Source organism: Tupaia chinensis, unplaced genomic scaffold, assembly GCF_000334495.1.
Source record: "Tupaia chinensis unplaced genomic scaffold, TupChi_1.0 Scaffold000230_1, whole genome shotgun sequence".
Lineage (NCBI taxonomy): Eukaryota > Metazoa > Chordata > Mammalia > Scandentia > Tupaiidae > Tupaia > Tupaia belangeri.
Genome location: NW_006159705.1, coordinates 124,204 through 133,954, shown reverse-complemented (window position 1 = coordinate 133,954; position 9,751 = coordinate 124,204). Strand labels below are relative to the sequence as shown.

Genomic DNA, 9,751 nt, shown 5'->3' with positions numbered 1-9,751 from the left:
GGCCCCCCCACAATCACTCTCCTTCATTCTCCTCTTAGTATTTTGGACATGCCTGGTGTGTTTTTCAAGCCACCAGTCCAGAAGTTGAACTGTCCAGTTCTCCGTGTGGAAACCAGCTACCTCAAACAGGATACCACTGACTGGCCTACCACATAATTATTTTATACACATTTGTAGCCTGCAATGATTGTGAGTTTTTCTCTGTTAGAACACTTTTCTGTGAGAAAAAAAAACAAAAAAACAAAAAACAGAAAACTGTTTTTTTAAATTATTATTATTTTTATTATTTTGTTGTTGCTTTTAAAAACAGTATTCTGAACAATAGTTTAAATTCTGAAGTTGATTTTTTTTCAAAGAGAGATTTTTGCTGTAGGACACATGTGTTTGCCAGAGAGACAGAAAGTGAGAAAACATCCCCCAGTGGGGATGGCCACAGTGCAATCCCTTCTCCTCCATTCTCTTCTTGGGATTTTGGGCATGCACGCACACTCACAGGGCATGAGTTTTAAGTCACCAGGTCTGGTACTTGATCCGTGGTTCACTACATGAAAGTGCAGAGACATAACCATTATGCCATCTGCTGGCTCTCTACAGTTGCTATTTTAAGAGGATTTTTATTTTTACCACATGTTTATATATTTTAGTAATTTTTCTTTAAACCAGAAGAAATTGAGGCAGAGGGATAGAAAGTCCTTTATAGGAAATCTTTGCTCTTACAATGTTAACTGATATTTTTTTACATCATTCATTTTAAAAGTAGAAACAGCAAAAGTTCTGATTGTGAGGGGGTGGATTAGGATTGTTCCGGTACTGTGACTCTTATTCGGATATTGGATCTGTTGTGCTTATTGACTATTATAGTTTTTTCAAGTCATCAAGGACATCCTGCTTTGTAATCTTGGCCCATTCGTCAGGGATTTTACCTTTACTTGTAAAATTTTGCTTATATTTATTTTCTAGCTTTGATCTGAAGTGAGAGACAAACCATTTCCAGTATGGCTGGGTGGATGAGTCTGGGGTGATGCTCCACGTGGCATAATCCCCTCCTGCTTGCCGATAATTCTTATATGGGATTCGCAGGTCATCTCTAAAAAGAAAGGTAGCATCACTTGCTACCAAACTAGTGCAGCAATCAAGGGAAAAGTGTTCCGTTTTATACCACTTCCATCCATTGACAGCCTGAGGCCGGTGGAAGGGAACACTGTGGTCTCCTTCGTGTGTAGCAATTGTGTTTGTACAAATCGCTCCACAGAAGGGACATTGTTTCCAGCAGCCACAGAGATGTTCAGAGAGCATTTTCTCAATTTCAGGGACCATCAGTTCTACAGGCACACTCAAACAGTTCTCTTCTACTGTCTTCATTGCAGGATCCAAAGCTGCACTCATGGCTTCTTTGAGAAACTCAATATCTTTAATCTCCTGGTGCTCAATGCTTATCAAGTCTCTCCGTGGGAAGATCATGTTGCTCCCCAGATGATCACAGAACAAATCCAGCCACTCAGATGCAGTGCTGCTTTTATCTTTAGCTACTCTTGTGGATTCAAGAATGGCAGAGAGGATGGCATTCTTAATGTCCTCTAAACTGATTTTAAAGAAAGTCTTTATTTTTTCACCTCCTCTGTCCAAACAATATTTTTTAATATGGCTTTCAATGTAGCTCCTGAAAAATAATTCTGAATTATGGAGGTATTGCCAGTAATTATCAAAGTTTTCTTCTTCAGCCAGAGAGATAAGAATATGCTTCTCCAGGTTAGACCTATTTCCGTTGAATGCAGGGCAGGTAACTCGCATATCTCCAGCAATTTTAGGAGGCATTTTTTCCCATATGGTGGTAGAAACAGCAGGAGTGAGCTTATGCCACAGAAAATCAACAAATGTCTTGATGGAGGTTGCTCCTTGGCAAGAGATCTTAAAACTCATGAAAAAATCATCTTTCTTGCTTTCCAGGTAGTTCACAGGATCGTTTGCTCTCTTGAATGCCCTGTGTATTTCTTTAAACTCCTCTGATGCTCTTTGGAATAAACACAAAGCTAAGTCAATGTTATATTTACTTGTGAATGTGTATCTTCCTTCAGTGGCTGCTGATTTCACTTCATTATCTATTATTTTCAAGATTTTATGAAAATAACATGAGTTGTAATCACGCCGTTGCCTCCAAATATCACTCATAGTTTCATTAAATCTCAAAATGATTTGCTTAGTAATTATATTAATGGAGTCTATATCTTGGACTCCCAACTGCCTTGTACTAAAATAGCTTTTCTTATTCATTATCACATGTTTGTCATAATTGATTTGAAACTTGGGCTCTCCAGAATTTTTCTTCAGTATGCCTGCAATGTCGATCTCCTTATTGAAATATTCCAAAAGGATGTGTTCAGAATCCACATCAATGTTTGGCTCTTTAACTTGAGGAAGAGTTGAGGACACATCACAGACCCATTTTGTCCAAAGTGGATTGAATTTTTCACATAACTCTTCCTCACTCAATTCTTTATCCTTTATACTTAAAGCCAAATTTCGGCTTCTTTCCAATATTTCACTTTCATAATCTGTCTTTTTCTTATCCAGTCTTTTTTGACTTTCTCTAAAACTAATAAGTTCATTGGCTTTTCTTTTGCAGTCTTCAATGAGTCCCTCCTTAAGGATTCTTAGCTTCTGTTCAAAATTTGCTTTCCATTGAATTAGTATTTCACTTTCTGGGTCTTCTGTAAAATATTTGTAAAGTTCTTGCTTGACGGCTTCATATTTTTCTGTAACAGGAGACTCAAGTGTGCAAGTTTTGAATGTCTGTACTTTTCCATTCTGAATCTGGTTCATCAGCTGGTTCTGCAAGCTCAGCACGTGACTCCTCAGCTCCCAGGTCCATTCATTATACATGGTTTCCAGTTTACTCATGGCCATCACCTCTCGGGTGTTCCTGAAACTGAAAATAAAGTTCTCATTCAACAGGGCCCTCCACAAATCTTGAACTCTGAATTTTACATCTGATATCTTCATGAGACTTCCCCTGGATTCCTCTTTGGCGGTCATAAGAATTCTATTTTTTAGTTCCTGGACGTTGCGGCTGTAGCGAAGATTGGGAGGGGCCATTGGGGGATTGCCATCCCAGAGATGAGCAAAGTAGTAGATGTGAGTTTTGATATCAAACTTAATGACATCACTGAAGCGAGTTACGTCTGAGCACTGTTCTTGTTCTGCAGCTATGGCTGCCATTTCATCTAGCCTCTGCTCTAGTCTTCTTCGTCCTTCCATGGTTTGGTCTTTAGCTGTAACTTCTCCCACGTTCTGATGGACAAAGAGGCAACTTGGGGATATTTTCACTTGCTTCATCCTCAGAAAGGCTTGGACAACTATTTGTAGGATATCCTGCATCTCTGATGGGTTCTCTCCAAAAATGTTGATGAGAGTCAGGTTTCCAAGTCCAGTGACAAAGGTAGCCAACTCGTTGTCCCGATCCTGGCATTTATTGCTGAGTTCTGGAGCCCGAAGTCCTTCTGTGTCCACAACAAGCACAAAATCAAAGCCCAGTTCCTCTGTGAAGGTCTCCTCCACCTTCAGAAGCTGCATGTAGGCCCCCCGGGTACACCTGCCTGCACTGACAGTAAACTGCAGCCCAAACAGTGCATTCAGCAGGGTGGACTTCCCTGAACTCTGCAGGCCAACAATAGAGAGAACAAATAGCCGTTTGTCTCCAAGTTTCTCAGAGACCTTGTCAAAAACAGCTGCCACCCACTTTAGAGGCACATATGACACATCTCCATCCATCAGTTCAATGGGTGCCCCAGATATCATCAGGTCTGCAGCAATTTGGGGAAGGGAGAGAAATAGGGAATCATTTATGGAGGATGCCTCTTCCAGAGCTTCATAGATCTGGCCAATTTCTCTGAGAAGTTGATCGATTCCCAAGGTACATTTGCTAATCTCTGTGGAGATGGCTTCTATCTCCCTTTGCCAGCCTTTCAGGGAGGTGATCTTTGGCACCTTTTTCTTTTCATTCTGTACCTGTGACCACAAAGATCTTTGCTTCTCACGTAGTTTTTCCAAATGTCCTGCAGTCAAGTTGTCCAAAAACACACTCAGCCACTGCAAGAAGTAGAGTTTGCAGTGTGTCTCTGAATATTCTTGGAGAATTTGAAGGACAGATCGCATTAAATCATTGATAGGGAAGGCTCTAGCCAACTGTTCACGACGAATTATTTGTTTTGCTGTCTCAATCTCACTCTTGTGTTGTTCAATGCTTTGATTCCCCTTTTCTCTCAGATGATAAAGTTCTTTGTCTTTTTTACACCACAGATGCCACAGTTGTCCCTGAAGGGGTAGTAAGTTTTCCTTCATTTGACTTACATTCATTTCTCTTAGTAGGGCAATTACAACCTGTGCCTTTTCTTTGGCTTCCTTGCAATCTCTCTTATTTTCATCAATAAGGAACCCATGCTTGTGAGCAATCAGGGAACAATCCTCTAAACTGTGAGTTATATCTGAGAGCTCTAGCAAATGTCTGATTGTAGTTGTGAGCTCCTTTGTTAATTCTGCCTCATTTCTATCCTTGATACCAATAATCACTTTTTTGTCAGCATTTTTGTCCTTACTTTTATCTTTGTCATCAAGCAAACAAATCAAAGGTTGTGGTGACTGGCACAGGTCACGGACAATTTTCTTGTTTTCTTCATTTTTATCAGAAGTTGACATGAGGACCACAATGAGAGAAGAGATCTCCTGCAGGAATGTGAGCTGTCGCTGATTTTCCTTTGCATCTCCGTGAAGATTGGTGAAAGCCACACAGTTGTCAAATCTGTCCTCATCTTCTCCTCCAGGACAGAACCAGCAAATTTCTACTACACCCTCCATCAGGAGACAGTCTTTGCTGCTTCCTATGCAGTGTCGGTGGAAAAACACCTCATGTTTACGTTCACTGAGAACACAGTTCATGATCTGCGATTTGGAAGCAGAGAGGTCTTTTCCAACTCTAATGAAGGACACAATGGGGGTAGAGACGTGACACATCTGCAAATTCTTGAAACTCTTGTTTCCTTTTGGTAATTTTGTTGCTTGTTGCCAACTTTTCCTAATTTGACCAAGAGACCAAAGAGAGAATTCAATCTGCAAAGTGCAGGGATTAGGCACCACAAGGGGGAGGGCAAACTGACAAATGCTAAGTTTGGTCAAAATATATCGTCTGGCAAAATCATCTGCACAGTGAAAGATTGCCATTTGGATATCCATTGGGTGAATGTGGGGTCTGGAATGAGTTATCAAAAGTTCAGTGGAGCTGTTGCTATCTTCAGTATAGTCTTCATATGGATCAAAAACATTTTTCTGGCTTGAAGCACTTGGATAGACTTGGTGTTCTGTGTTTCCATCATCTTCAAAGATCAAGTGTCTCAGGCCATAATCCAGCATCAGTAGCTTCTGCAGAAAATAGAAGGGAAGTTCCTGTTCAGAGCTGGGATGAGTGTTGTACACAGAATTCTTATAGATCAAGTGGAAGTTTGCTTTACTCATCTTTTGTGGGTAATAGTGTTCTAGGCCTAGACGCTGGAGTAAGTCTAGAAAGGCTCCATTTTCTATCACTTCCTGCTTCTTATTTTTATTATCATGAGGTTCATAGGAGTGTTTCTTTTCATCTAAGAGACTTTGCAATTGCTTTATCATAACATCCATTTGCAAAGAAGGGCTTACGGCTTTATAATCCCCAGTGATGAGCAATCTCAAGTCTTTCTCTAGGTTTTCCCAATCATGGTCTGCCCCAAGTTTGGTGAGGACTTGTGCTACTTCTTTTGATAATGATAGCCCCTTGTGTTGTCTTATTAAAATCAGGCGTTGTGTTTTCTCTTCTGGAGAAAGAGCAGTGACTCCAACTGTGGCTGTCAGACTTGTGAGCACAAGGAAAGCCTGAGCCCTGTAGCTGCGAATATTTCTGAGCTCCTGGTATTTATCTTGGGCAGTTTCCATTTTATTCTGTAGAAAGCTTAACTCCTCATAACCCAGGAGATACTGAAAAGTTTTGTTTGCCTCATGATAACCTGCACCAGACGCAATGGAAAGTAGCAAGAGCTGCATTTCTGGCTGATCTTTTTCTTGGAGATAATTCAAGAAGCTGCTGAGAGCCAAGCTGACTTGGTAAGTGGCTTTTCGTTGAACTTCCTCCACCTTTTCTGGGGAATCATATTTGGCTTTCACTTCCATGAGGTCATTCTGGGTCTCTCTTAAGATTTTAATTAATCCTGAAAAGTTGGAGATGTTGATTTGCTTTTGTTGTGGCTCTGACTGGAAGATCCACTGCATGATGGAGTCGGTTTGAGGAAAATTTGTCACTCCGTAGATGTGTGGATCCAGAAGGCTGCGTAACTGAGATTTAATGAATTTAGTATTAAAATTGGAAGACGTTTTACAAAAGTCAACAATGTTGATTAGAAAATTCTGCAGATCCCAATTTGTGAGGCATACATTAATCCAAATGTCATAACTTTTTATTTTTTGACTCAACATTTGCATGAAATTTATCAGTTTTCTAAGCTGTTTCTCAGGATCAGATATTTCCCAGTGTTTCACATCCTCTAGGAAAAGTCTAGCTTCTTTCTCAACATTCAGTATTTCCTCTCCAACTTGGATGTCAGCTTTGAGACTAGTCAGATTTGTGTAGCTCTCTTTTAGAAAATTAGCCAGTTTAATGGGATTCTTAAAATCAGTTCTGTGGCTGGTGAGGATGATGTCCCAGATGGGTACCAGCTGAAGTCCCCGGTCAATGACACACCAGGTTTGATTGGTGGCACCAAGGCCATTTTCCCACTGGACAAGGCCATTGGCTTCTGGTGGACCACCTGTGTGAGCCACGGAGAGTTGGATTTGGGTTTGGAGATTTTGCAATGTTTTGTTCTGAGTGTCTGTTTTTGAACAAGAGTTTGACACATTTATGCCTGCACCAACCTTTGCTTGAAAGCCACTGTAGCTGCCACTTATGTAACAGTCCAGGGCCTTTGCTGATTGCCTTTTCACTTCTGCCAACTGTTTCCATTGGAAACCCTCTGAAACAGCCTTCCACCAGTAGATTCCTCCCAGGTGCAGAGGCCCTTGGTTAGCATGAGAACCAAAACTGTCGAAGAAGTGTTCAGTTCTGCCCCTCAATGAGGAGATTCTGTCTGGACCTGCATTTGGATCCAGAAGGCCTTCCATGCATTTCAGTTCTTGGAGAGCAGCCTTGGAGAATTGGAGCTGATCAATAGAAAAGTGGAAGGAGGCCATGGGGATGTATTTAAACTTGACTGAGCAGAAATATGAATGCTCAGAACTTGACTGTTTGGTTTCCTGAGATTCTGAATGTCTGCTGTAGTCTGTTCCAGCTTCTAGACTAATTCCCCAACCTCCACCCTTGATGGAGGCAGTTATACTAAAGCCCAGCTTCTCCATAGTCTGAGTGAACATGGATTCTGCTTGGGATGATGTAAATTCCTTTGTTTCCATTCGTGTGTGCTGCTCAGGGCCAGAGAGTGTAAATTCCTTGGGGACACTGAGTAGCTGCTCTCTCTTTTCAATTAGGCCACTTTGGAGGCGGGTTTTATAAATTCCCTGCAGGGCCAGCCCTCCAGATGCCCACTGCAATAGCTCTTTATCTGGGAGATTTTGCCTGTGAGACTGTGTCCCCTCTATTGAGTTTGGCTTTCTCTGCATGTTTTCCATGACTTCCCCTAGAGGTTGTGGAGGAAGTGGCTTATCTTTCTCATGGTTCTCCAATGCTTGCCTCATCTCAGTTTCTTTTGCCCTCAGTGTCTCTTCTTGTTGTCTCCTCCCTCCCTCAGCTCCTTCAGTTCCTGTTTTGCCTGCTGTGGCTCTTTCTTGATAATCCCCTCCTGAGATTCCAGTAACGAAAGACCATGTGAGCGTGACAGGATAAACAGCTTCTCCAGGGCCTTTTTCTCCCATGGATGTTGTCTGTGGGATTTCAGCTTCTGTAGATCTTTTTCTTCCAGGTGTTGTAAAGTTGGGGCACAGGTCACTCCTAGGTGCTCCTGCAGTTTGAGCAACTAGTATTCAGTAGCCAGTCCTACTTCGTCCAGCATCTTTTGGAGATCTTGTCCTTTTTAACATCTGGGCAGAGGCTTATCAGGGGTATACTGTGCTGTGGCCATGGCTGTGTGAAAAACAGACACTCAGTTAGCCCGACTGACCTGACCTTAGCAAGTGGGAGTCACATGGTCAAAATCATGAGTATACTAATGATGTAAGTCTTCATGTATTTTTTCCCCTCTCGTTTAATTGCTTTAACTATATTTTTCAACATTTTTGTGTGTATGTATAAGACAGTGTTGGTGCTCTTGACATGGGTAGCCTGCATAGCTGTCAGGATGAGTTGCAATTTAGCCTTATTCTGGCATTTCCTCTTACACAGAATCAATTCCACTGAGAACATTAAGCTGAGGGATGGACTTCAAATGCATATGTGGTTTCTCAACTAGGAGCAAATAAAAGCAGGCAGCTCTTTTACCCAAGATCCCTGCCCAGTTATGATGGGTTTCAGAGCCCTTTTTTGGGTCCCTTGTGACCATATTTCCATTCCTGCAGTCACAGTATAAAAAAGTACATAGAGCTGTATTTCTTCTGCTAATTCCAGTTTACTCTCTTTCCCAAACAGGAGCAGAGAGATACAGGCAGCTCTTTCACCCAAGATCCCTGCCTGTTCAGGTGGGAGATTAGAGTCAGTTTTGTATTCTTTGAGACCATCTCCCCATTTCTGCAGCCACAGTGTAAGAAGGTGGGCGGAGCTGTTTTTCTTGTGTTAATTCCAGTTTACCTCTTTCTGAACAGGCAACTCTTTCACCCAAGATCCATGTCCAGTTAGGATGGGGGGATCAGATCCTGTTTTTGTCATGCACCATACAGATTTTATATATTATCCTCATGTTGTCACCTCAGGTCAATCCCCAGCTACATAGTGACCTGATAAGTCTAGGTATATTCTAGATATATAAGTTCCAAACATCTGAGCACTGTGAGGCTGTGGAAGATCTCTCCACACTCACATTAATAAAAGGGGAGGGAAGGCCCTCTTTGTAAATCTGAACCCCAAGCTTCCACTGTGGATACTGCACTGACACAGTAGAAGAGGTAAAGTGGCATGTAGCTAGTGCAGATCAAAGAGTAGTATAGGTACACACAATTACAGAACTCTAAAGAACTGAAAAATTAAAGAACAAATAAAATCATCCTCAGATAAACTAAAGCTGAAAGAATTTACTAATGCTAGACCAGTTCTTCCAGAAGTACTGAAGAGGGGCTGGCAGGTGGTGTGGTGATTAAGGGCTCTGGACTCCCACATCACTGACCATGGTTCGAGTCCTGAACCTGGTGGCTTACTTTCTCACTTTCCCTCTCACTCTGCCTTTCTCTGGTCAAATTTAAATAAATAAAGTTAAATAAAATAATTTTTAAAAGAGAGAAAATAATCAACTTTTTTTTTTTAAACAAAGAAGTACTGAAGGGAGTACTATCTCAGAGAAACTAAAGAGCAAAAAACGGAACTAAGAGAGCAAAAAACAACCAAGAAAATGGCTAACAAGTCCACATGGCTCCAGCGAACTAGATATTTCAGGGTATGAAGATTTTCTACTGATAATTCAGCCTCCAGCAAACGAGCTAGCAGCAGAGGACAGGCCTTCAGAAGAAGGTTCCACATGGCTCCAGCGAACTAGATTTCAGGGTATGAAGATTTTCTACTGATAATTCAGCCTCCAGCAAACGAGCTAGCAGCAGA

At 41.6% G+C, this 9,751-nt stretch overlaps 1 protein-coding gene across 1 annotated transcript in view; it reads right to left on the bottom strand.

The window, feature by feature from the left end:
- Window positions 1–9: 9 nt before the first annotated feature.
- LOC102468151 (interferon-induced very large GTPase 1) overlaps window positions 10–9,751 on the bottom strand; it is a 22,823-nt gene continuing 13,081 nt past the window's right edge. The window contains exon 2 of the mRNA XM_014587667.2: window positions 10–8,131. Within this exon, the coding sequence (XP_014443153.1) occupies window positions 856–7,923 (7,068 nt within the window). The 5' untranslated portion in view covers window positions 7,924–8,131 and the 3' untranslated portion in view covers window positions 10–855. The remainder of the gene's footprint in view (window positions 8,132–9,751) is intronic.